The sequence below is a fragment of the Phyllobates terribilis genome, unplaced genomic scaffold (assembly GCF_046119375.1).
Source record: "Phyllobates terribilis strain yellow unplaced genomic scaffold, ASM4611937v1 Scaffold_5__5_contigs__length_657084704, whole genome shotgun sequence".
In the NCBI taxonomy this organism is placed as follows: Eukaryota; Metazoa; Chordata; class Amphibia; order Anura; family Dendrobatidae; genus Phyllobates; species Phyllobates terribilis.
In genome coordinates this window covers 264758049-264786034 of record NW_027362765.1, presented here as the reverse complement: position 1 = coordinate 264786034, position 27986 = coordinate 264758049, and the positions used below count along the sequence as shown (strand labels likewise).

The window sequence follows — 27986 nt, the reverse complement described above, 5'->3', positions numbered from 1 at the left end:
TCATCCATACAGTATGGAGGAGGTAACTGGACTACAGTGGCCATCCATACAGTGTTTGTAGACTACTGGTGGCCATCCATACAGTGTGGGGGCCACTGGGGGCTATCATACAGTGTGGGGTGCTACTGAGGGCCATCATACAGTGGGGGACTACTAGGAGCCATCATACAGTGTCGGGGCTACTTTTAGGCCATCTTTCAGTGGGGGACTACTAAGGCCTGTCAAGCAGTATGGGGGATACTGGGGGCTGTCATACTGTGGAAGGCGGCTACTGTGTGGTCTATCTCTCTGTGTATAGGCAGTGGTGGATCCATCGTGCTGTGTATATGGTAGCTGTGGGTGGCATCATGCTATGTATAGGGAGCTGTGGGCCCCACATGTTGTGAATGTGAGAGCTATGGACGACATAATGCTGTGTAGAGGGGAACTATATATGGGGGGAATGGGGACATTATTAATTGTTAAGTGGGCACTTAAGAAGCATAATTGTTATGAGGGAACTCAGTATATTGTGACTGTCAAATAGGCACACTGGGGGCATTATTACTTTCTAAAGGCAGAATGTGGGCACTGTTTTCTAGGGCACTTGCACAGGGCATCAATACAATAACTTTGCTCACTTGGTTGAATTTTTATATTTCCTATTGAGATCTTTATACACCTAGCATGTTATTTCTGATCTTTTGATCTTCAAGTTTTTAAATGTCCTTTTTCTTGTTTCGTGTGTTTTATTATGCTTAAAAGGGCTGTCCAGGACTTTTATAGTGATAGTTTGGACACACCTTCTCATTTAAAGATTTTTCTGTATTTTTATGACTTTGAAAATTGTACATTCACACTGAAGGCATCAAAACTATGAATTAACACATGTGGAATTATATACTTAACAAAAAAGTGTGAAACAACTGAAAATATGTGTTATATTCTAGGTTCTTCAAAGTAGCCACCTTTTGCTTTGATGACTGCTTTGCTTTGATGACTGTTGGGGTGCCGGTCTGGTACCTGTACCAACCTATTTTTTATAAAGTTCAGCCTAACCTGATGAATTTGAACATCCATGGGTTCGCCCATTCCTAGACATAACCCAGTCTACAAGACTAAATTCTTCCCGAAGTCAACTCATTTTAGCTTTTGTAATGTTCCAGGCTGTTTTTCACCTTTGTAATAATGTTTTGTTTAATATTTTGTTCAATTGTACCTATGAAATGAGTTAGTAACAAGGCTAAATACTGGCATAAATAATGCTCATAAACATTCAAAAATATTTTAAAAGATTCTTAAGGACCTGATAATTACACCATTTTTAGACCACTTGAAGCTAAAACCTTCTTAGAACATTTGTAGCTGAATACACAAGTCAAACACTTAAGTAGCTTAAACATTGAGTTTGAACACATAAACTCTTGACTTGCATGGTCTTTCTACTTATCTATACTTAAGTAAGAGTCTTGTACAATACAAACTATTTACCTAGACTTCAGGCCAGAATTTTTCTTCCATCATAATAAACAGTGGATGTAATAGGTCAGTAAAACTTTTCATTTATTTCACTGGCAGCAAGTTTATGCCATTAATTAAAAAAAAACACATAAAACAATGCTAAGAGTAGAGCCAGACAGTGCAACTGAAATTCCAGCTATTTGTTTCACAATCGTGCAGCTCATTACCCTGTCACCACTGGATGGCGCTCTGGCTGCTACCGCACCGTCTGGCTATATTCTTACCATTCTGATGCACAGCATTCCATACCTGATCCCCTCTTTCTAATGCTATAGCTGCACGCCCGAATAAGATCAGCCTCTATAACAAAACTACGATCACAATAGCCCGTCAGTGAATCAAAAGGGAACTAAAATTGAATATAATTTCTCCATACGAGTCAGCTTGACATGTCTATATGACAGTGAGATGCTTTATTGTGATTTTCACATCTTTGATAGATTTGCTGTTAGAACTCTCCTGTTAGGTTTTTTCTATTTTGCTGGTCACATGACCTTTTTGCCTATTTAATCCTGCTCCGCCCTTCTGGCTTGGCTGGACTTCATTGTAATTTCTACTCTTAAGCTAGCCAGGTGCTTTGTAACCTTTCTCAGTCAGTTTAGCTAGGTCTTTTGACCTTTATGTTCTATGTTGTGTGTTTGTCCTTTTACTGCTACAATTTCTGCTAGGAGGTGTCCATCTTTCTCCCAGTCCCTAGTTCTTGTAAGGATCCCTCCCTCACATCTATAGGTCTTCGTTCAGACTAGCTGAGGACTTTAGCGGGTCTGATCGCAGGATCAGGTTCCCCGTTACATCGTAGGGATCTAGCTTAGTTCTATTGTAGGGACAGATCTCCTGTCTTTCCTTAGTGCTTGTAGCCTATCATAACATTTGCTACAATCTGTACAGGAGAACAGGGCTATCCAAAATATATTATGACATGTCTATTATACAAAAGTCTTTTTTGAAGATAGGCATAGATTTTATAACTCCCAGTCATTACAGTGTTACAGTGTGACACATATTACTGCCAACCACATATGTGGTGGGCCACTGGGGAGGCGCCAGATGTTGCAGAAGGGCCAGCTGGGGTGTGTAGCCTCACTGGCAGCAGATAATGATGTCATGGTAGCTGAAGTGAGTCGCTGGACCCCTCAACGCTTCCCTCGTGTCCACAACAATTTAAAAAGTGGGAGGTGGCACTTGTGGATGGTATAGGACCCCCCGGGGGCACTCCTGTAGCGGTGGTGTCTGGGTGCAGGGTTTGGAGTGCCCGTGATGTTTGTGCAATCTCAAGCAGCCAGACACGCAGGTGAGCTTGTAAACATAACAATGTTACTGAATGAGGTAACAGGGTACAGTCTCTCTTACAGGCAAAGTTCACAGTATATTGTGCATATGAAAGTAATGGTTCTCTCCTCATGAGACAAGCATTGTTGTGGCCTCTCAGGGCGGCTGGAGCAGAGTTCTCTTCACTTGTTAGTACAGGAAATACTATGCACAGTCCAGGAAATATTACACTGATGGAGAGACCTTCACAGATTGTCTCTCTGTGGAAACATACTAATGTGTGGATGTACTCACAGTTTTAGCCCACCGTTCCCTCTCGCAGGGGATAGGTTTAAACAAAGTCGGTGGCGTGGCAGAAACGTGGATCTGGTCCTGTCTAGAAGCTATCAGGATAACCAGAGAGCAGGAGAGCCCATGTACAGCTTTCTCTCTCCTGACTACAAGACACTTCACTCTTTTTGTGAAAGAGATTATGTGAGGAAAAATGTCCCCTCAGCGTAGACTGGCATTGAAAACACTTCTCTGAGAGAATAATGTCCTCTATCTTCCTAAGGCAGCAGGAACTGCCCACAACTGGTTTGTACCAGCGTTCTAGTCAGAGTGAGAGCCCTGAGCTGGGAGACTCCTCCCAGCCGTTGCTATGGCCACCACTTGTTGTGAGGAGAATAATCATTACTTCATATACACACATTGGCCAGCAGATGGCAGGAAAGTACAATTTACAATACAATGTATTATATCCCCTAACTCAATGCACAAAATGGAACAAATCTAATACAACGCTACAACTGTCTCATTTAGCAGCAGTAGAATAGGTACTGGGATGCCACAACAGAACTGCCCTTAGACAGACACTTTTCTTCATCTTTCACAACATTAAATCTGGCAATTAGAATAAACTCCTAGATCATCAAGCCATTTACAGAAATCTGGTACTGATACCCTATAATATTATTCTACCCAAGAAACGCATTCAGGCATCTTTTTTACTTTTATCACTTATCACCTCCCTATGTGTTTATTTGCTACACAATGTTAACCCCTTCACCCTCGGCAATTTTCCATTTTTTTTTTTCGTTTTCGTTTTTTCCTCCCCTTCTTCCAAAGGCCAGAACTTTTTATTTTTCCATTCACATAGCCGTATGAGGGCTTGTTTCTTGCGAGAGGAGTTGTACTTTTGAATGACATCATTCGTTTGATCATGTGATGCACTGGAAAGCAAAAAAATAACCCAAGTGGGTTGAGATTGCAAAAAAAGAGCAATTTCACAAATTTTGGATTTTTTTTAATGTATCATGCTCATCATATGGTAAAACTGATCTGACAAGATGATTCTCCAGGACAGTATGATTATGCAGATACCAAAGAGTATAGTTTTTTGTTATTTAAATGTTGAAAAAAATTCAGAAATTTGTAAAAAAAAAACAAAAAAAAACCTTTTGTGTTGCCAATTTCCGAAACCCATAATGCTTTCAATTTTCAGGATCTGGGGCTGTGTGAGGGCTTATTTTTTGCGCGCTGAGCTGATGTTTTTACTGATACTATTTTGGGCTAGATATGGTGTTTTGATCACCTCTTATCGCACTTTAATGCAATGTTGCAGCAGTCAAAAAAACGTAATTTTGGCAATTTGATTTCTCGTTACGCCGCTTATTGATCGTATTTATTTGTTTTATATTTTGTTAGATCTGACTTTTACAAATGCAACGATACCAAATATGTGTAGGTTTTAATTTTTTATTCTTTTATGGGGCAAAAGGGGGATGATTTAAACTTTCATGTTTGTTTTTTTTTTTCATATTTTTTCAAACTTTTTTTTTACTTTTTATTATATTTAATAGTCCTCTTAGGGGACCTGCATCTGTGATCGTCTAATTGCTTGTGCTATACATAGCAATGCACAGGCAATGCTAAGTACAGCTAAAATCACTATCTCCTACGTATTCCAGCTACAGGCTGGCTTTCACAGAAGGATCGTCATGACAAGCATGGAGGTCTTCATCAGACCTTCGGATGACATGGCAACACATTGGCGCTCCATGACCATGTCACGGCCATGACGATGGGGGCGAGGAATGACGTGTTAAATGCCGCTGTCAGAAATTGACAGCAGGATTTAACAGGTTAATAGCCCGCTCCACTTATAACCTAGCTCCACTCCACATGCGGCTGTTAATGGCACATTATGGCTGATTAAATCTGCCAACATCTGCCAGGAAAGATGTGGACTCATGCGAGCCATAAAAGGCAGAGGGACACAACATATGATGTACATGTACAGGGGTTAAAGTTTTTCACAAAGAAAATGACACCTGGAATGCACAGCCTAAATTCAGATAGTCTAAGTACAGTAAATAGCATTGAAAGTGGTGACCATTTGAAATTTAAATTGAGATGTAGATGACACTGTTAATATTGATACAAAAATGAAAATTCATCTGTTTTTTGATCACCAATATATTCTAGTCCTGATGTAGGCAAAGTGTGGCCTGCGAGCCACATGTAGCTCTGTGGCTGTTCTGCTGCGGCCAATGACCAGAAATAGCTAAAGAGCTTTATGCAGTGGAATTCTGCACCCACGCAGTCACCACTCGCCAGTGTCTCACTTTGGCCACGGATCACTATCAGTATCAAGAACTATTTTGGTGTACATATGGGGAGACTGAAAAAGACAGCAATTCTGCATTTTTTTTTCTTTATTTGATTTACAGTATTTATTGTAATGACATATTAACTTTATTCTGCAGGCTGATATCATAACAGCGATACCAAATTTAGGGCTCATTCAGACATCAGTGATTTTTCTCGTCCACAATATTTTTGATCAGAGTATGGACAGAGTTTAGTCAGTGTGTCAGTTTTTACAATTGGTTTCATCAGTTTTTCTCAATGACAAAACAATCTAATAGAGATTTCTCAAGTTTCTTTTATCAAACTATCAGTATTTGCTCAGTATTTCACATCAGTGTTTGTAATCAAAAGCCAGGAATGGATGATAAATACAGAAGTGGTGACGTGTTTCTATTATACTTTTCCTCTGACTGTTCCACTCCTGGTTTTGGGTTACAAATACTGATGTGAAAAACTGACCAAATACTGATAGTGTGACTGTAGCCTAAAAGAGACAGCACAGGGATGGTATCCGTGTGATGTCCGATATTGTTACAAACCCATAGACTTGCATTGGCGAGTTTGATCCAACACCCGAGTCATTATCGAACTTCCTTTGTTGCGGACCACTAGATCTGAGGAAAAAATTGGACTAGCTAATTACCCCAAAAAACTAAAATCGAGTGCAATATTGGATAGCACTTGTATGAGAAAAACTGATGTCTACATGAGCCGTTATTGAGCTTTTTAAGGCTTTACTGCTTCTGTACAATACTCACATCTCATTCTAAAAATATATATAAAACGCCATTTTCCAATAGTTTTATTTTTGGTACCATTTTTGGTACATATGAAATTTTCCATATTTTTTTTTCATTCCATGTTTTGACAGGTAATAAAACAGCAAAACAGCACAGTGTTATTTATTTTTTACGGCATTCACTGTGCGCATCAATGACTTTATTCTATAGTAACTCTACAAAACAATTACAGTGATATCAAATGTATATATTTTTATCTCTTGTATAATTTTTGCACTGAAAGAAAACCCTTTTCAAAATATTTGTGTTGCCCATTTAAGGACCCATAACATTTATATTTTTACATCAAAGGAGCCGTATGAGGGCGTGCAGTGATAATTTTGGGCTACATTTATGGATGACACCACAGGGCCACTGTCTTGATGGTGGGAGCCTCCTCTATCTGTAACCATTTCCATGCCATAGTCACTATGTAACATTGAATGGGTTAAATTCCCTTTATGTAATGGCTGACACCTACTGGTGATGGTGTACATTCAATTTATCATGTTAAACCAGGGTAGGAGAGCTCTCCATCAGCTAGTGGACTGAATTGTGCCAAAGTGACCATCAGATCCAGGAGCAGACATATTATTGGTGCAACCTGGGTGGTCCCAGAACTAGGGGGAGACATTTTTTCCTCCAAAGCAGGTGAAATTTTTCATTTTTAGGAGCTCTTGGGCTGCAAAGGGCCCATATAGTGTTCTTGCACAGGGGCCCTTTTCTGTCTGTGTCCACCAGTGATCGGATCACAACTGATCAACTGTGCCATTATGGATCTCTGAGAGGTAGGAATCTGCCACAGACTGCCCTGGATATATACTACTCACAGGTTGCATGATTACTTTTGTGGGTCTTCATTAGTGTTGAGCAAATTTGCATTTCAAATTCGGGTTCGTGTTTGGGGTTTCGGCTTGTTTGCGCCAAAAATCAGCTCCGCCCACGAACATCCCTGATTTGCCACACTGTCACGCAAATTCGCTCAACACTAGTCTTCATGGCTGCTACAGAACTATACCTGCAGAAAATCCAACTACCATCAGCTGCAAGCATGAAATGCGTCTGCTACATAAAACTCTGCACAACACAGGAGTATGGTTCCCAGGGCTGAGTAGTTAAAGGGAATCTATCAGCACAACATGACTGTCCAAACTAAGCACAGACACTCATTGCACCCCTGAAGTGGCCAAACAGTTCCATGCAGCTTCTCACCTATTCGTTTTCGATATTCCTCCTTCCCTGGCTCCTGTAAAGACAAAGCTGTCAATCAATGAAGAGGAGGGATCAGATAGATGGCAAACAAGTAGGAGAGAAGATGCACTTAACTGTTACACCAAGGGTGTGTGTTCAGCGCCTGTGCTTCTTTTGAACAGTCATTCTGTGCTGAGAGAGTCCCTTTAATTCCAGATCTCAGTCCTGCAAAAAAAAAATTGTTACCACCCGGCTACTGTACTACTCCTTATGATGTTGCTGATATCACGCATGTGTTATTCACATTGCTGAGAAATAATTCTTTCTATTCCCTTAAAAAAAAATGTTTCTTTCATTTTATAGGTATTTATTATTATTGCCATTGAAAGTCGTCATAGAAGTTTGTTATTCTTAGGATTAATGATAAATGGATAGGGAATGTAAAATATATCATTTTGGAGGTTTCAGCAATACTGAATGTTCAGCAATCACTGCTTTCCACTGAGAAGTTTGACGTCAAGCAGAGTAACATGCAACTTGCAGAGATCATATATGGTAACAAGAGCACATTTTATTTGTTCTGAAGTATAATCTTAGTAAAAAACATATGTCTGAATTGAGTTTGAAGTATTAAAAGTGCGTACGTTCTTGGCCCTAAAATGTCAGTCATATGAAGGCACGTGGCTCCAGGCACCTTCTCTATTTAAAGAAAGTGGCATAATCCTGAATACCGTTCTCTCTTCATCATAACCCTGGCATGAAAAGATTAGCTTCATCAAACAAAGCAGAATCCTTTGCAGACATAACTAAGACTAGACAGGAGACAGAAGGTAGGAAACTATAATATACTAGCAATCTGCAAGTAACACCAGTGTGGCAGATTGTCCGTGACATAAACACCCTTATAAAGAAAAAAAAACGAGCATCACAGTCTCCTCCAGCATTGAAGGGGTGCAAATCTCTTTCAAAAGCCAGCTAGAGAGGACAAAACAAGGGAACTATGCCTGATTACTGAGGTAGAGATTTGTGGTGTTGGCAATTAAATGAAGGTTTGAAAAGAACTTCTCCCCAGGGTTGGTGTTGCTGAGTGCTACTGATGAAACCAATACTGCCCCCACTGTTATACAGATACTAAAAGGAGGTTTGCAAAGTACAAACACAGGAAGTAAATGAAGCCAAAAAAATAAATAAGGGTTCTTCCTGATTTAGGATGTCTTAATAGGAATGTTCTCAATGGATCACTTAGCAAGGGGCTACAAATTTAAACATGCTGTATAGGAATGTGTATATTGCAAGCTAAGTACCTTCTCTGTTGCCAGCTCTTCTGCATGATCCATCAGATACATAGACAGTTGTTCCTGGAAGTTTACTTTGTGATGTTTTTTTTCCCCTTTTGGTTGCTCGCTTTTTTATGATATAAATATATATCTTTTGATCAGATATTTACATACTATAACTCCTAGAACTAATAAATATTGAACTGTTGGTATGAGATTGAGATCACGTTCACGCGTTGAGTATTTGGTCAGTGTTTTATATCAATATTTGTATCAGGAGAGGAACAATCAGAGGAAAAGTATAATAGAAGCACGTCACCACTTCTGTATTCATCACCCACTCCTGGTTTTGGCTTACAAATACTGAGGTAAAATACTGACCAAATACTGAGCGTGTGACCGTGGTCTCATAGAAACACGTCACCACTTCTGTATTTATCACTCACTCCTGGTTTTGGCTTCCAAATACTGAGGTAAAATACTGACCAAATACTGAACGTGTGACCGAGGTGTCATAGAAACACGTCACCACTTCTGTATTTATCACCCACTCCTGGTTTTGGCTTACAAATACTGAGGTAAAATACTGACCAAATACTGAACGTGTGACCGTGGTCTCATAGAAAGACGTCACCACTTCTGTATTCATCACCCACTCCTGGTTTTGGCTTACAAACACTGATGTAAAATACTGACCAAATACTGAATGAGTGAACGTGGTCTTAAAGGGACAACTTGCACTATCCCTTTTTAAATTCACAACTCCCCGGAGTAAAATAAAAGAAATGTTATACTCAATAGTGCAATTCCAAAGAAGTCCGTATTGGGTCTCCGGGCACTTGCGTGACATTGGCTGCAGCGCTCATATGTGACATAACAATCATTGGTCGCTGACTGGCTGCAGTCTTTACTATTGAGTTGGCTGCAGCTGGTCACGTGAGACAACAATGTCACACCACAACGGCTCTGGAATGACACCGCTGCAGGAGGTAAGCATATATTGTCTTTAGTTTCTGTGGGGCACTTTATTGATTAAGGAGTGCTTGTACAGAAGTAGACAACCCCTTTGAAAATACTTTTTTTTTTAAAGTAGCAACATCACTTCTTGCAATAGGCTGTATCTGATTTTGCTGCTCTGCCCCATGCAAATGAAGCAGAAGAAATGGACAAAGCCCATTGACAGGAACAGCTTTATTTCTGGAAAAAAAAGCAGAACAATTTTTCTCTGTCGTACTACTGAAGGTAGTAGTATAGCTGTAGTAACTTAAGTTGCATGGGCTAGGAAATAAAGCTTTGATGTCCCATGCAAATTATCCTGGAAATGCATTAAGGGGGGAGTCAGTGCACTGTTAGTACATTGACATGAGTGTTAGCTTGATTTCTCAACACATCGGGTTACTCTAAAACAGGTATCATTTTAAGAGAACGCTCACACTAGGACATAAAAAATGGTACTGCGCAGTGTCCATATCTGCAGAATATGATCAGATACTGTGAGAATTATACCCAGCATACATAACAAGAAAACTTGTACTGCGCAGTGTTCACATATAAAAAAGAAGAGCAGATACTGTGAATTCCCCCTAGCATATTGCACAAGAGAAGTGGAACGGCGCAGTGTCCATATTTACAAGATAAGATAAGACAATAAGAAATACACCTAACATACAAGACCTGAGAAATGGTATTGTGCAGGGTACATTTATGCAGATTAGTCCACGGCCCCACTATCAGTATTTGGTCAGTATTCGATCAGTATTTTTTCTCAGGAGTGGGAGCCAAAACCAGGTGAGGAACAATCAGAGAAAAGATAATAGAAACAAGTCACCAATTCTGTATTTATCACCCACTCCTGGTTTTGGCTCCCACTTCTGAGAAAAAATACTGAACAAATTCTGATAGTGGGACTGTTGCCTTAAGAGCAGATACAAAAGTACAGCCAGCATATAGGGCAAAAGATTTGCTACTGTGTATTGTATATTAATACTGAATAAGAACCACCTCTAGTGGTGGCTCTTCACCCCTGAGAACCAGAGGATCAAATATTGAAATTAATTTTAGTTGCAGCAAAACTTAGTCTAAAACCCATCACTTCTGCCAGGGCAGTACAACTGATATTAACCCTCTTCTGGTCTCTGTCGCACTCCACGAATACTTTTGTCAGCTATTGAACAACACCCCCAGCAACTGACTTTGTGCCATCTAATGCCATCAATCAAAAATAGATGGATAGATGGATGAGGTTGTGAAGCACTCATTATAGAGACTGGAGAGAATTTCAGAGTTAGATGTCATCTAAGATGCATTTGTAGGAGTAGCGAGCATCAGAATAAAATGCTATTTCAAGAGTCATATTGTGACAAAAAACAATACACACAGAAATGTTTTGATAGGTTCTCGGGTCTCCAATCTATCTCTGTCAGAGTTCTTGGACTGTTACAAATGTTGGCGGGTTCCCCTTAAGGTGTGACTCTCTTATCACTAGGCAATCTGTACTTTCAAGCTCCTGGATAGTGCTCAAAGTTTCTCATTTCTGTTTTTTTTGTACTACTGTTTTTTAATTTTGGAAGACTTAGTGATGATTAGTTATAGGCTAAATGAATATGCTCTTGAACATAATAATACTTGTAAACATTCAATTAGAATATGTTTAATTTATCACAATATCATTGAAAGATTGATAATCTTTACCCTCTACTTTTTATAGATTCTCAGACATGCTCTGATGAAGAAGGATGCTCTGAGGTGTTCCTCCCTACAGACAGCGATTATGATTCCAGTGATGCACTGAGTCCTCGCGAACTAGACTTGGTATACTCCTCTTCGCATGACATTTCTCAGCAAGCTGTGTCTGGCCTCAGTGGAAGTGCACCTGATGTTCTCCAAGTTCATGATATGAAACCTTGTCTGACTTTGAAAGAAGAATGCAGTGCTTTAGATCCCAACGCTGAGTTCTGCTCCAAATATATGGAAAACCTCTCAGTAGTGGGTTTCCCATCAAAAACCACAGAGAAAACATCCAACTCAAAACAGCACTTAAGCCTTTTAGGGAAAAAGAGGTCTGGGAAACATCAGCACTGCAACTATTTTAGTCGTCATCACCGCTGGCTTCGGGTGCATAGTGAATCTCAGTCATTGTCGCTCTCTGAAGGCATTTACACGCAGCACAAGTCGAGAGCTGTAGATTTCAATGAAGATCCTACTACTGGTCAAAATATCTCATTACCGGTGGATAGCCCTAGAAGCACTTTTTTACCTCATACTGAAAGCTTGCCAGAAGATGACAAATCCAAGTACGGTGAATCAAAAACAAATGTACGCAGAATTTATGTTGAGCCTTACAAACAGAGCTTATTTGAGGATGAGAGTAAAACATGGACCTTAAATATAGAAGGATCTCGTTCTCCTGCTATGGAACCCTCCCTGCAGATTATTGCTGCTCCAGATTTGGACACTGATGAAAAGAACAACTTGCAGAAACCAGAGGTGTTTAGCAGCACATTATAATGTCAAAGAGACAAATTGTAGCAAAACTTAGGACATTTATTCAAATTTTCAAAATCTTTCTACATTTTACAAGACCATCTCATCTTACTGCTCTTCAAGTGCACCTTCATAACTTAGTAATCTTTTGTTTTTGTGTTTGTAAATTTATATATAGAAAATTCCTTCTAAATGTTTGATGCACAGGAAGAGATGTACAAGTGTGATACACTAAGGAAATTATAAAATGTTAATTGATATGGTTAAATGACTTAAAGTAAGACATTTACAGTAACTCTATTTCTATTATGGTATATAGTTCATCAAAAACAACTATCATCCACCTTAAAAAAAAATTGATAATGCAGTCTGAGCTTTTCTAGGTTGAAGATAATTCCAAGCTTACTGGAAATAAAATAGATTTTGTAGACAGAAGCAATGTTTCACCACCAGATTGGGGATGTATACAGAAAGTAGGACAAACCCACTATATTTCGGGTTTCTTTCTCTAATCTACATTTATTTGAAGACATGAGGTTTATAGAGGACCTTTCACCTCAAAAAAAAGGAAACCCCTTTCTATTCCTAGTCAAGTAACCAGGTCAATGGACTTTTTTGCCTTCCTCAACATCTCACTAGCCTTTAAAATAAAATGTGGCCTGTCTTACATCACTTCTCTGTCTGCACTTCAGTCGAGAGAACCATGGCACTCAGATAGATTGCAGTGAATATGATAGTTTTAATAATAGATCAGCCTACGACATTCAAGTTACTCCAGATATCAGGTTGGTTGCAAATGTTTTGCTCCAGTAAAGTAGGCCATCGTTCTCTACTCTATTCCAAATCGCGTAAGGCTATGACTGAAGGTCCAGATTGACCAAAATGTTTTTATTGGCCACCTTCCTAATATGTGGAATAACTTGGAATGCTGATCTATCACTTTCACTGCAAACTATCCAAACTATCTCTATATTCTATAATTGAGCTCTACATTATAATTGCACCATCAAACTTCAAGAATACCAAAAATCTTCCTATTTCCATCTATATACTGACCGGGAATGCACTAGAGAAGAAGCCAAGCTAGTCAATTTCTGCTTCTACGAAACCTATCTGGCTTTAATGTGTTCAAAATGGCAGCGAAGCACCCTGTGATCAGTTTATCTTTGAGAGACTTATGTAGCGAAAAGTATTTTTGGAAGGAAAACACCCCTTTAAATGAACAAAATGAATTTTAAGCTACCATACAAATTGATTAAAACATGGAAAGTGGCACAGACTGTTTATATGAACTATATGAGAGAGAAGAAGAAAGCACTGTTGCCGTGTTTGCCTTTCGTAGCATACCAACTTACTTTAAAGAGTATTTAATGAAGAACACAAGTGTTGGAAAATAGAAATGTGGTTTAAGTAGAGTTAATACCATTAATACTTTCAGGTTGGTATTTCTTCTTTGCATAAGACCTGAGCTGTAAAATAACCTGAGATAAACTATCAAACCTCCTTCCACTGCAATCTTTGCATAAACTACTTCAAACCACTAATTAGAGTACAAGACAAGTCATTTATTACTGGTATTTTTTGGCTCATGTGTACAGGCTGTATTTAGACATAAGCGAATATAGGCAGAGTTTATGGGCTATAGACATCTAAATATAGCCATTTTGGACTTATTTATTTGAATTAATAATTAAACATTTCTATAGTGCCGCCTGGTCGGACTCGTTTTAGAAAGCTATTTCCAAACAAGCATGTTTCTCATCTTTGTTTGGCTTCTCGGCACTTCTAGGATAAACTAAGCATGCGTACATGTTAAAAAAGTCGAAAATATCATGTTTACAGCAAGTACAGCTATTTTAGGGGCTACTTAAAAGGACTATATCATGAAACATGTTCTAAATTAGAAATATACTCTGAAATACACTCTATACTGGAATAAATGTCTAATTAACTGCTCGAATGTGATTGGATCTACATCTAGGTAATAAATAAAGAAGAACCCATTCAATTAAATCAAACCCAAAAGCCTAAATTTCTTAAGTTTTTTTTTTTTATCAAACTATCCATTGTCCGTGTTCTGGTTCAGGTGAACTTAGACTTTTAGTAGCCAATGTGTCCTTCTTTAGAGTTAAAGACTTGAAATATACGGTAACTATTCACCACTAAAAATTTAATTTAGATACCTGGTCCATTCCTTTGTATGGTCAGTTAATTAATTGTTAAACATTGTCAAAAATTGGTAGAAGATTAATTTCTTACTCTATTTGAATATATCACTGAATTAATGTCCTATTCTAGAAATCTAGTCCATAATATTTTTTCAAGAAAGGATTTCAGGCCTCCCTTGTCATAGCCAATATGTTGCATAAATGGTGCCAGGATTCTGCTGATGACCCTTGGAAAAGTTAAAGGGAACCTGTCAGGATAATTTTACTCCAGAATGTAGTGGTATAGCTGGTATACAGGGGTGGACATACCATTGTTGCAACCTGTGCGGCTGCAGAGAGGCCGAAGAGGTAAGGGGTCCCACCTCCAGAGGTGGAATTGTGAATTACAATCAGCTATTGGACTGAAAAAGGCCCATATACTATTCTTACTCAGGTGAATTCTTCTGTCTGTCCACCATGATGTCCAAATGAAACACCATTTGTTTTCAAAATCTTGTAGCGTTAAGGCAGTGGCTCTCAACTCCAGTCCTCAAGACCCACCAACAGATCACGTTTTCAGGATTTCCTTAGTGTTGCTCAGGTGATGGAATTATTACCTGTGTAATACTAATGAAATGCTGAAAACATGATCTGCTGGTGGGTCTTAAGGACTGGAGTTGAGAACCATTGCCATAAGGCATCATGATAGGCAGAGCTTCTGACTCATGCGGCCAGATGCAGTGTGTGCTAACACTGCTAGTGTTCATGTTAGCTCCTTGTTTAATACTCCTGATTTTGATTATTTCTTGAAGTGTCATGAATTCTAATGGTTCACATACTTTTCCCAGCAAATCCAATTATATTATTCAATCAACGATAAAGGACTTTGCTTTATTTAAGTGTTGGGTTCTGAATTAATATCTGAACATTGATGGGTTCCTGCATTGATGGGGGCTTGTTTGATAGACTACTGGAATTTACTGACTGTTAAAATTTTGCTTCATTCCCCTGATATTGTAAATCTTATTTTTATTGCTTACAGCTTGACTGCTGCAGCACTTACAAGCGCTTTCCAATAGATCTTGTAAACACTAAAACTGTAAGAGGTTACAATTTTCAGTGGGTTGTTGAAGGATTACAATATTGATGACCTAGGCTGAAACAGTTTGTCTGATGTTAGCTTTCATGACTGCACTTCTCCCCTAGGTCCCAACTTCCTGCTTGTGGGGAAATGATTGATTGACAGTTCAGACTAGCTGGATCATTGCGACACTGGCACAAACTGTCCATTCTCCAATGCTGCACGTAGAGGCAACTTTACGTTTGCAGCATCGGAGAAGCATATTGGCAATGAAGCTGGCTGGCTTCAGAGTAGCACTTACAAACTCTATAGAAAAGAACTTATAATTGTAGACACTTTTCAACTTCCATAGGATACCGACAATCACTGATAGACTGCCTAGCCAGTCAGTAACCTAGGCTATGAGCAGTAAATAATACAATTAACAATCCCTCCATTCTTGAGAACTGAGAAGATTATTACAGAAAAGGAAATTACAAAGTTCCTATTTTTACAAGCACTTTTCAATTTCTCCCAAAAAGGCTATAAAGTTAGATTTGTGGACATCTGACTTCCTGTGGCCTCACCTATCTCTTGATTGAAGGAGCTGTGACAATCATGTTATTGCTGCAGCCACTTCATGTTTAATTGCTCCCTCTACTTCCACACTTCTACTTAAGAGTAGGGTTAGTCTATCAATTTGTCCTCCTTAAGAAAACAGACAACATAAATGAATAAATGTAAAATATTATCATTTACAAACTGCATAAAAAGTATGTAATACTCTGTTAGCTTTGATATCATCTAGCCATCCTAAATCACCCTAAAATGGCTGCTGCATTCCATGCCTCGGCTTTTATACAGCCTATGATAATCTCTCCTAATTGGCTGTGCTATACTATGTGATGTGACAACTGCAAGGCATTATGAGGATTCCCTCCTGATCTTATGTGAGCCTTCTTTTGTTGATGAAATCTTCTGCGATGTGTAAAATGGCAGGAGGCAAATTTTTGACAATTCATGCAAATCAAATTGCAAATTGTATAAATTTGCCAGGACCTGCAAATTTCATTCAATTTGACATTTAATTTGTATTGAATTGACTCGCTTATATTTACTTAGATGCTCTAATGGAGTTGGAATATGGGGATATGTTAATGCTGGAGCAACGAAAAGGGTTAAAGACATGCAGTATGTAGCCTTTATATACAGTAATTAGTGATGATTGAGTGTGTATTGTTAACCCTTTCGGCGAGCATGCTCGGGTGCTCGCCGAGTATTTGCGGTGTGCTCGGAATTATGTTAGTGTCACCGAGGCTGCATGTGTCACTGTTGTTAGATAGATGTGAAACATGCAGGGATTTCCTAACAAACAGGCAATCCCTGCATGTGTCGCGGCTGTGTAACAGCCGTGACACATGGAGCCACGGTGACACTAGAATAAATGCCGAGCACGCCGCAAATAGTCGGTGAGCACCCGAGCATGCTCGCCGAAAGAGTTAACAATACACACTCAATCATCACTAATTACTGTATATAAAGGCTACATACTCACCGAAAGAGTTAACAATACATACTCGATCATCACTAGTAGTAATCCATAAATAATATCTTGTAGTTGTTCTTACATTTTATGGTAAAGTTCTAAGACCCAGAATATGTTTCCAATATTTCATTAAAGAGTAACACAAGTTTTGAAAAGAATTTTATATTTGTTAGGCCCTTTACAGCGGTGGGGTTCCTGGTCCATCTATCTGCTTATAAGACCACTGAGAATCATGAAGCTCACTAGGCAGAAGCACACAGCTCCTACCTGAGTACAGAAAGCAGAGTATGGTTCTCCCTCGTGCCGAAAGTGCACACACTGAGCTAAGTAAGGACTCAATAGAAAGTCTGTGCACTTCTGCTTACTGAGCTGTGCACTTCTCAATGGACTTTTGAGAGATCAGTGGGCTCTTAAGACAAGGATTTCCACCAGTCTTTAATGAATTAAAGGGATTACAAATATATAAAAAAATATATTTTGTTACATTTTAATCATTTATAATTGTATTTCTTACTGTAGAATGTGATTCTATACAGCTGATAATAGTAATAGTATGGCGGGATTGTTGGTAGTCTGCTCAGCTTTACCAGTGTTCTTCTGGGCCCACTAAGTGCTATGCTATTCTAGGAAAACACGCTTAACCTCACTAAAATTCTTTCACCTTTAAGCTTATGGAGAGCATTCCCATCAATGACAGCTCCATTTCCACAGAGAAGGCAGGGAGCGCTGTCATTTGCAATCTCTTGACAGGGTTTTATTTATCCAATCTACTCATCATGATGATTCCTTTTGAAGTGTCTCACTCCAGCCATGGTGGAGTCAGGATCTGTTTGTTTTCTTAACCCTGGAAGCAAATCTTAATGTCTCTTATCCTTGGTAAGACACTGAGACACACGAGCATGACTCCATCTCGGTATCACATGTACCACCATTGTAAAGACAATATTTACAAACCCCAACACTTCTGCTCCTTCTTAGTATATATAAGCACACAGCAGTAATCTGACAGGATCCTTCAAGACGTGCTATTTACACTTTAACCTTTGCTATTTGCCTTCTAAAAATAGTCTATATTATGTTAGTACAAATGGTGTAGCCACATTTATCTGTACATACATGGGCACAAGTATACAGCTCTGTTTCACAACTTGGTGTGTTTACAAATATGCAAAGGGGCCACACAGGAAAGATTGAAAAGGGGCCCCCTTCTGGTGCTTACGTCCCCCTTACAGAAGGACTTCATGTTATTTTTGCCAGCTCCTTTCAATGAACATTGGGTTAATTCCCCACACCCGTGTTTACATGGAGAGGGGACCCCTGCAGAGGTTCTTGACAGTCATTAAAATAAAGGTCCCTGATCTGGTCTGCCCTCTTTTTTATGTTTTAGTTAAAATACCTATAAATAAGAGTTATATGTTAATTAATATTTTGAATAACATATAAAAATATTTTCTGTCTTATGCTTTTCAGATAGCTAAGTTTCATTAATCCTTATCAATAGTAAAAGAAAAAAAAAGTCTAAAAGAGAATATGGGGCTTTCTGTTGCCTTCCTCAATGTTTCAAGCAAAGTGTATTTTCAGGAAGATTTGAGGTCCTATTCATCATAGCTATTGGTGTAAAAAGTTTTGAAAAGTTGCATAATTTTGGTGCAACTCAAGGTTGAGCTAACATTTTGTGACTATTGGCATTCTCATGCCATTTTCGGTCAGCTCCAACAAAGTGGGTGGTGCTGGGGCGGGACAGGGGTTTGGCAACTACTGCAAAGTCGCAAATTTTACTCAAGCAGGGACTAGAATAGAATTTGTGCTGAGGTGCACATAGAGATGTACATCACTCATGCGATGCTCCTGATTAATGAAGAGGTGTAAGCTCTTCTTCATGTATCAGGGGCATTTGACTCTAGAACATCTTCTCATCAAGACCAGTCTTGATGAATCAGGGCCCTATTTATTTAGTAGAGATCTATACCCACAGTTGAAAACAGGAGTTTACATACACTATATAAAAAGACACATTTGCATGTTTTTCTCATTATCTGACATGAAATCAGAATAAACCTTTCCCGTTTTAGATCAATTAGGATTACCATCATTTTTAATATTTACCAAATGCCAGAATAATGAGAGCGAGAGAATGTTTTAAGGCATTTTTATTACTTACTGCAAAGTCACAAGTTTACATACACTAAGATTACTATGCCTTTAAACAATTCTGGATTGCCCATATGATGATGTCATGTGTTTGGAAGCTTCTGATAGTTTTTTTTGGCAACATCTGAGTTAATTAGAGACACGCCTGTAGATGCATTTTAATGCACACCTGAAACACACTGTTTCTTCATGTAGCATCATGGGAAAGTCTAAATAAATCAGCCAAGATATCAGGAAGAGAGTCCTAAAAACCTATGAGTGCCTCAGTATGAGAGTGCATGAGGCCAAATTGTTCATTATCTGTACCCTATGTGATCAGCTGGTAGAAACATTTTTTTTTCAATATTCCTATAACTATGCAGAATTTTGATGAGCTATATAAGCCCAGGCTTGAAAATAGCAGTTTAGAACAAAATAAGGTATTAAGGATAATATAATATTTAATATTACATTTACTTTTAGATAATTCTGCCTAAGTTGTTTCACAACAGCCTGTGCATCAAAACTATTTGTACTAAAAGAGAATATGTTTTATGGAGATGTTTTGTGTACTTATGCATTTGCTTTATATATAAGTATTTATTCTGTATTGACTCTCTTGAAGGCCGTCTTTGTATACTTAGCATGTGTCTGCGCAAGTCTGACGTGCATGCAGTTGCAGGACAACTGCAGATGGTGCATCAATAAGTCTACGCATGAAAAAGTTGAAACTAATAAGGCATTGGACTGTTATACTTGTCAATGCAACCTTAGACTTCAGGTTAACATGCACCTTTATCACATACAAAAACCACCATGTTACCTGTATACGGTTAAGAGGATTGATATTGGATGATAAATTGTGAACATTACACATGTGTACATGTACGTATACCTCCTACATCACTCATATATGTACTTTTATAAAATTTAAATATATTTAGAATAGATTAAACCAGTCAAAACAAAATTATAAAGACAAATGAAAGAAAATCAATGAGCTGTTTGTGTAATGAAAGTCTTAAACTTAGTAATTTTTAGGTGAAATTGGTCATTTACTTTAGATTACTATCATCTGACCTGACATTTTTGGTGTTAATGGATAGCCATCTGATGTGTATAGGGACGTCCTTCTCTACCCCTGATGACAGTTGAATGCAGAGAAGGATTGAGCAGTTGGATTTCAATATGCTCAATCCTCTGGTCTCAGGTGAGATTAGCACCTGCTAGAGATTTCTCTCAGCGGCTTATTCCCCTTTCCCCAATAAATGGTCAAGTGAGTCCAGCCCATGAGGATCATGAGAATAGCTGTTTAGTCCACAGGTATCTCAAGTGTATGGCTAGCCTTACTGTACACTATATAGAAGATGCACTGTACGACTTGTATGTACAGATGGAACAGATAAGTTTAGACAAAAACTAATAAAAAAATATTATTTTGGATGAGGCTATCACCACTAATATGCATTTTAGTTTTTTTTTATTCTAATAGCATCTATATATCTGAAGGAAATATTTGTTTTATTTAATTTTTTTTACATAAAAGACATGACATTATTGAAGCGAATGAAGAGATTTGTTACTTTCCCAACCAAAAAGTTAACTTAATTGAGATCCCACATGGCAGATATTTTAAGGGTTCTTGGGGCCCAATACTTTCAGTTTATGTCTCAATGGAGTGGAGTTCATGATTCTGCACGGAAGACCAGAGACCCCATACAAACATAAAAAATGTTTTCCCTTTATGGTGCTGTGCTTTGTCTCCCTTTTATATATACTTTTTATTTCCACCTTCATTTCCCTTCCTCTGAATCTAGGGACAACTCTTTAGTCCTTACTTGGTAACAATACAGTTTCTCTTGGTGAGGCTCAGATCCTAAAAACCTGGTAAGGAATTACGATTGGGCCTATACAAAGGCCCCATAGAGGCTCACTGGTCTGCCATTGTCCTATCAACTTTCTATATTGTAAAATGATAAGCTAACAGGGTAATATTAAATGTGACCCCCTTTAGGTATTTGCTTGTTTAAAAGAGGTTATAAGTAAAAATAGATTTCTAGTGTAACTCACAGTAAATGAATATAAATGATATAGTCTAATTTATTTTTATTGTGACTAAATAGTGAAAACGTATATAATGTTTGATACTAAATAATATAATTGCTGATCAAATAGTATTTTTAAACCCATTCAGTTATTATCAAAAAGGTCAAAATAATGAAATGTTAGGAAAACAATCTGCATCATTTGCTTAGGAAAATAACGATTTCCTGAACCAAATCTAAAAGTGTAATTTTGCTATAAGCTGTACATATTTTCAGGTCGGGTCAACAAGTGCTGATTGTACTGTGAAAATCGTTTCATACACACATTGTAGCATTGGAAGCAATATATAATAATGATATCATTCGGATTGCTCACATTTAGGCATGTTGCTGTGCTACCAATGTTTGAGCTTCTTGCTATAACTATTGTTAATGATTTCAATGATTTATTAATTTATCAGCTCTGTTACTGTAGTCACAGCTCATATTTTCATGTTATTTCCTGGCAATAACATGTTGCGCTGTGGCACACTACACTATATGCTCTATTAAAAATAGAAGTTCAGTTTGTTTTACTGTATGCCTACAGGATAGGTTCTACTAATACCTCATCATTGGGTATGATCTACCCTCACAATGCTTTTACACATACATACTGTATATCTAAATAATTTATGTGCAATCAGTACCATGTAAATTGAAATTGACATTTGTAAATGGTCAGTTGAAGGCTGATCAGACGTGCAAAAAAATGTGTCTGCCAGTCACAATGATTGTACAATGTTATCAACTCTTTAGGAAATATTTATATTATAAAGCCCGAGGGCATGAGAACAAAGAATCAACATGTTAAAATCCAATCAAGCCTTCTTTCTCCATTACCTGTTGTAGGAGGTCAAACTAAATGGCCCCATACAGAATAGAAAGATGATTGTTCAGCTGGCAACCATCTCTTCCCACTCCTCCATGTGTTCTCTATAAAAGAGCTGCTGCCAAATTCCTCTGCGGGTGCCTTATCTCGCCAAGAACAAAAGGATCGGCAGTCCAAAATTTGACATGCCGGATTTTTATTCCTCTAACATGATCTGCTGAAGGAAAGTTAAAAGGTCCCATTACGCATTAGATTATTGGCTGAGCCCATTGATATCTGCATGTTCACCTTAGTTTAATATGTATGGGGGCCTTAAGTCTTCAGCAGCTTAAGACTTAGAGGAGAAGTATATGTCGCCAAATATTTTTTATAAAATCTACCCGCAAAAGTAACCCCCTAAAACGATAATTTTATTAGATATACATTAAAATTGTAAAGGCGTAAAATGGAAACTCCAAGAGTTCTACTGGAAGAGAAACTAAATATATCTTTTTCACTTAGGGTGACAACTTCTGCGACACGGTAGGGACAACTCAGGGACATTTAGGGATATATAGTTGTCTTCTACCCCACCCTTGATATTGTATTCCCTTTGGTATATGTACCTCTCTATCATATTTTCTTTCTATACGAGGAGAACTCTTGGAGTGTCCGTTTTACGGGTTTACGGTTTTAATTTAAAAGTAATAAAATTATCGTTTTAGGAGTTTCTTTTGCTAATAGGTTTTTGTTCATTGGACCACTTCCTTATATGCATTTGGTTTGTCTCCAAATACTTTTAACCCATTTTCAGAGGACATTTAGTGTACAATTTTTATCTAGACAAATACATATTTGTAATTTATAGTTTAGTTATCTGTAATATGCCCAATATAATTAATTGTGCTAATATCAATTTCCTTTACATGTCCATTTTTTAAAGGGTTTGACACTTTATCTTTATTATAATAAATATTTGGGACGCGATTTGCGGCACTAACTAATAAATAAGTAGTACACCTGCTCCTCCTGCACTTGTTAGTGCAGCCTTCCTCACAGACTGCACAGCTCTCCAGTCCATAGAATGACTGCTGGTGGAGCAAAACATATTTTTTGGGGACCGAAAATACCCGGTGCCTTGGATTCTTGGAGCACAAGTGCTGGTGGAGCAGCATATTATGATAGTTTTCTCATATGAAGTGTATTTTAATTGAAGGAGGATGATGGACAGGACTGGTCTGATGTTCCTACAACAGTAGCCATATTGTGGAAAGGACATCTGTGCAGTCTATGAGGAAGGCTTCACTAACAAGCGCCAGATGAGAACCTGTAATACTTATATATTAGTAAGTGCCACAACATCATGACACCAAAACATTTAAGAAAATTAAGTAAAAGTGGCCAATCACTTTAAACCAGTTGTCACATTGGAATATTGGTCAGTGTAATGAACTCTGCCAATAGGATGTAAAAGGAAGTCATGCCCCAAATTATTGGCAAAGAAGAAGTCATCCATTACCTTAAATCAAGTGAAGTCACTCAATCCTATGAATACTCTATTTTTTCGAAAAAGGAGATGAACATCCATGGCGGCTCTTACTGCCAGAGATGTGATGATAGGGAAGTGTCTCTCCATAGGTAGAGAAGGGCGAAACAGGATTAATACTTCATAAACGTTGTTGCTTACAAGGTTACAATTAATTTCCTGTAGTCCACAGACAGCTGTTACAAAAGGGAGACACGTTTATATCTTTGCGATATGGGTTAATCTACAGTATCTAATTTGTACAATTATATTGATTTACATGAAAAGCGAGTATTAAAATCTGATCTGTTAAACCTGGTTGCAAATATTGTTCTACAAGAATGTTGTATTTTTGTTGCATTCAATTCCTGCCTTCACTGTATATAGTAGATATTACTTGCTCTTGGTGAAGTTGGTCTATAAATATGCAATGGACTAAACGTTGAACTTGTATTATACCGTCTGCTTTTGCACAATGATAACAAGCAGTTTACTATGTCTCGATTGTCAATCAAAACAGGATTTGTATTTTTGAAACCTATTAAGACTTTATAACTTGCAAGAAGTCTGTTTTTATCTAACCTTGTATTTTAATGTAGTTTGCAAAGAAATGGTTTATATATATATATATATATATATATATATATATATATTTATATATATATATATATATTGGCTAGATATCTGGAACAAAATGTAATATTATACAAAGTGAGCCTGAGTAAACATATAAAGCGCTAATTTATTAAAACTGCCTAAAAGTAAAAAAAAAGCTGTCTTTACTGCCTAAAGCAACCAATCAGAGATCAGCTGTCACTTTTTAAATGGCTTCAGTAAAATAAAAACTTCACTGTAATTGGTTGCTATGGGCAATAAAGACAGTTTTTTAAACTTGCTCTAATGTTCAATTAATAACCATATCATCTATATGAAAAAAAGTAAATGCCTATTTAGTTTCTAGACTTACTAAATGTAACTGATAGATAAATCAGATCAGCTGAACAAAGACTTGGGAAAAATTCATAACTAGAGAAAATCTACGGTATTTTTTTTAAATTTGAATTTCCCAGGTTCAAGTAATTTTTCCCAAAATTCAATTTCAGCTATTCTATTCTCCGTGCATCACACTACTGCAAATCCTCCAATTGCCCTGAAATGACATGTGTAACACTCTGAGGTATCCTAGGACTATATCCAAATCATTTCAGGTTCTTTAACACAAACATATCCTTTGTTAAAATTACCCCACTAGAGATACGAATGGTAATCTAATAGTAACAAACAACTCATTTATTAACAAAGCTCACTAACATACTTTTCATGATTTTTAAAATAAAAAAAAATTGTACAAAAGTTACGCCTTTTAGTCATTGGAGATGAAGCAGACCATTCTGTGTAGAACACTGACTGCAACTAGTGGTGTCGCTATCAGAGATAACACCATCCCACTGTGACAGAAGAAAAGTGATGAGCCATATATCGCCATCCTACCTTGGCTTTTATACAGGTTATGATAGTCATTTCTGATTAGCTGTGCAATACCATGTTATGTGAGAGCTGCAAAAAATTATAATCAAGCTCACATGGTTGCACCTGAAGTCATTTGACTCTTCTGTGGCTGATGCAATCAGGCTCCTGTAAATTTTCTAAAATTTGACATATTCAATTTGCATCAAATCAATTTCTAAATCTCTAGTAAAGACCAATACAAATCCAGAAGTGATAAGAAAACAAAGTTTTGGAATACAGGTACATCTATTTACCAGCATTTCTTAAGCTATCTTATAATGATTGATTCTTTTTAATATAGTATGAGCAGGAGTTACATGAGTTATGTGGTTGTTGCAGTTTATGGTTTATGTTTACTAGTTATCCTTTGTCTATTACATTTTGGTTAAAAAAATGTATTGTAATTTTAATAATAATGATGGAATATGAAAATTTCACCATAAATAAAAAGTCACTTATTATTTTTCTGTCATAGCCATTTCAAAATATATCATTGCTTGGGGGCACAAAAGTTGAGGGGTTACTGCAGCAAGCATCTGTTTTCCATGTTGTGTTATGTTATGAAGAACCCTACGTAGCTATAATTGGCCAATAAGTGCTTCTTGTAGAATGGTTCCCATTATCTGGTAAAAATGGGTATATCAAGATAAGGGTTCCCTAGATCAATTCATATAAATGAAAGTATTAGAAGACAAATTAATAATCTTTCAGTCCGGAATTAAAGGGGATTTGTCTAAGATTTCACGATACAAGCTGCATGCATTAAATACTTTTCTTAGACCTGATGAGGCTGTTGTATTTTTTTTTTTTAAATCCATGTCAGGAGGACTGCATAATCCTGACATTAAAATAAGTATTTTATGATGTGTCCAGATAAAGAAAGAGAAAACACGAGTCCTAGTGTATTTAGTCTTTGTCCACCAAGCTTGACTTTCAGCTGCAGCTTGTACTGAGCATTGAGACATCTCAGCAGGAGCAGCGGGAGTGAGGGACACTGAGGAGCTCAATTACACTCGGTGAGTGGAGATCCAGTTTATAAAATAAAGATTATATTGCCATACTGACATGGATTTTAAAACTAAGTACAGAAACCTCTTCAGATTTAAGCTATCTGTATTAATGTATGCAGTGTGTATTGTGAAATCTGGTGACAAGCCTCTTTAAGGAATTGTTTTCGCTTTACTGATTTAATTGATTAAAGTTTTCACTGCCACTATTAGCTTTGATAAATTAAGTGAACCTTATAGCATGGTGGAATGTAATAACAAATGAATAACAAATCAGACTTGAAGCAAATGGCAAGTGAACAATTACGTTTTTAATTACTGATATTGTATTTTTCCCTTGGCAGAGCATGACAACTTAAAGCATTTGCCAACCTTTTCACAGTGGAAGTTATTTTATTTTATTTCTTACCGGTTAGAAACATAGCCTAATGTCACGTTTGCTGGCTAAAATCTTGAAATATAATGACATGTTTTTAAATGGCCATTTAACTGTGTGAACTAGAGACCACTGTGCACTTTATTAATATGGAGCAATGCCCAAGTTAGACTTTGTTTTAGAAATACAGTGGGGAAAATAAGTATTTGATACTCTGACGATTTTGCAAGTTTTCTCACCTACAAAGAATAGAGAGGTCTGTAATTTTTGTTGTAGGTACACTTCATCTGTGAGAGACAGAATCTAAAAGTAAAAACCAGAAAATCACATTGTATGATTTTTACATTATTAATTTGCATTTTATTGCATAAAATAAGTATTTGATACAATAAAAAAAACAGAACTTAATATTTGGTATTGAAACCTTTGTTTGCAATTACAGAGGTCAGACCCTTCCTGTAGTTCTTCACCAAGTTTGCACACACTGCAGCAGGGATTTTGGCCCACTCCTCCATACAGATCTTCTCTAGATGTTTCAGGTTTCAAAGCTGTCGCTGGGCAATATTGCGTTTCAGCTCCCTCCAAAGATTTTCTATTGGGTTCAGGTCTGGATACTGGCAAGGCCACTCCAGGACCTTGAAATGCTTGCTACAGAGCCACTCCTTAGTTGCCCTGGCTGTGTATTTTGGGTCATTGTCATGCTGGAAGACCCAGCCACGAGCCGTCTTTAATGCTCTTACTGAGGGAAGGAGGTTGTTGGCCAAAATCTTGCGATACATGACCCCATCCATCCTCTCTTCAATATGATGCAGTTGTTCTGACCCTTTACAGAAAAGCACCCTTGAAGTATGATGTTTCCCCCACCATGCTTCTCAGTTGAGACGGTGTTCTTGGGGTTGTACTCATCCTTCTTCTTCCTCCAAACACGAAGAGTGGAGTTGATACCAAAAAAGTTATATTTTGGTCTCATCTGACCACATGACTTTCTTCCACCCTCATCTGGATCATCAAGATGGTCATTGGCTAACTTCAAACGGGCCTGGACATGTGCTGGCGTGAGCAGGGAGACCTTGCGTGACCTGCAGGATTTTAATCCATGACGTCGCAGTGTGTTACGGTAATGTTTAGGACTGTTGTCCCAGCTCTCTTCAGGTCATTGGCCAGGTCCTCCCAACCTTTCTCAGAATCATCCTTACCCCACGAGATGAGATCTTGCATGGAGCCCCAGACTGAGGAAGATTGACATTCATCTTTTGTTTCTTCCTTTTTCTTATAATTGTGCCAACAATTGTTGCCTTCTCACCAAGCTCCTTGCCTATTATCCTGTAGCCCATCCCATTCTTGTGCAGGTCTACAATTTTGTCCCTGGTGTCCTTAAACAGCTCTTTGGTTTTGGCCGTGATGGAGAGGTTGGAATGTGATTGACTGAATGTTGACAGGTGTCTTTTATACAGGTAACGAGTTCAAACAAGTGCAATTAATACAGGAAATGAGTGTGGAGTATGAGGGCTTCTTAAAAAAAACGAACAGGTCTGTGAGAGCCAGAATTCTTGCTAGTTGGTAGGTTATCAAATACTTATTTCATGAAATAAAATGCAATTTAATTATTTAAAAATCATAAAATGTGATTTTCTGTTTTTTTTTTTTAGTATCTGTATCTC

General features: G+C 37.7%; 1 protein-coding gene and 1 long non-coding RNA gene across 2 annotated transcripts in view; one reads left to right on the top strand and one right to left on the bottom strand.

Annotated features, from left to right (window-relative positions):
• Positions 1 to 14369, top strand: part of ANKFN1 (ankyrin repeat and fibronectin type III domain containing 1) — a 1224583-nt gene extending 1210214 nt beyond the window's left edge. Inside the window, exon 18 of the mRNA XM_073684132.1 lies at positions 11355 to 14369. Within this exon, the coding sequence (XP_073540233.1) occupies positions 11355 to 12154 (800 nt within the window). The 3' untranslated portion in view covers positions 12155 to 14369. The remainder of the gene's footprint in view (positions 1 to 11354) is intronic.
• Positions 7380 to 11738, bottom strand: LOC141272931 (uncharacterized). The gene is made up of 3 exons (XR_012322040.1): positions 11339 to 11738; positions 7506 to 7595; positions 7380 to 7425 (listed from the first exon to the last, which is right to left on the bottom strand). It is a non-coding gene; the product is annotated as an uncharacterized lncRNA (long non-coding RNA).
• Positions 14370 to 27986: the final 13617 nt, after the last annotated feature.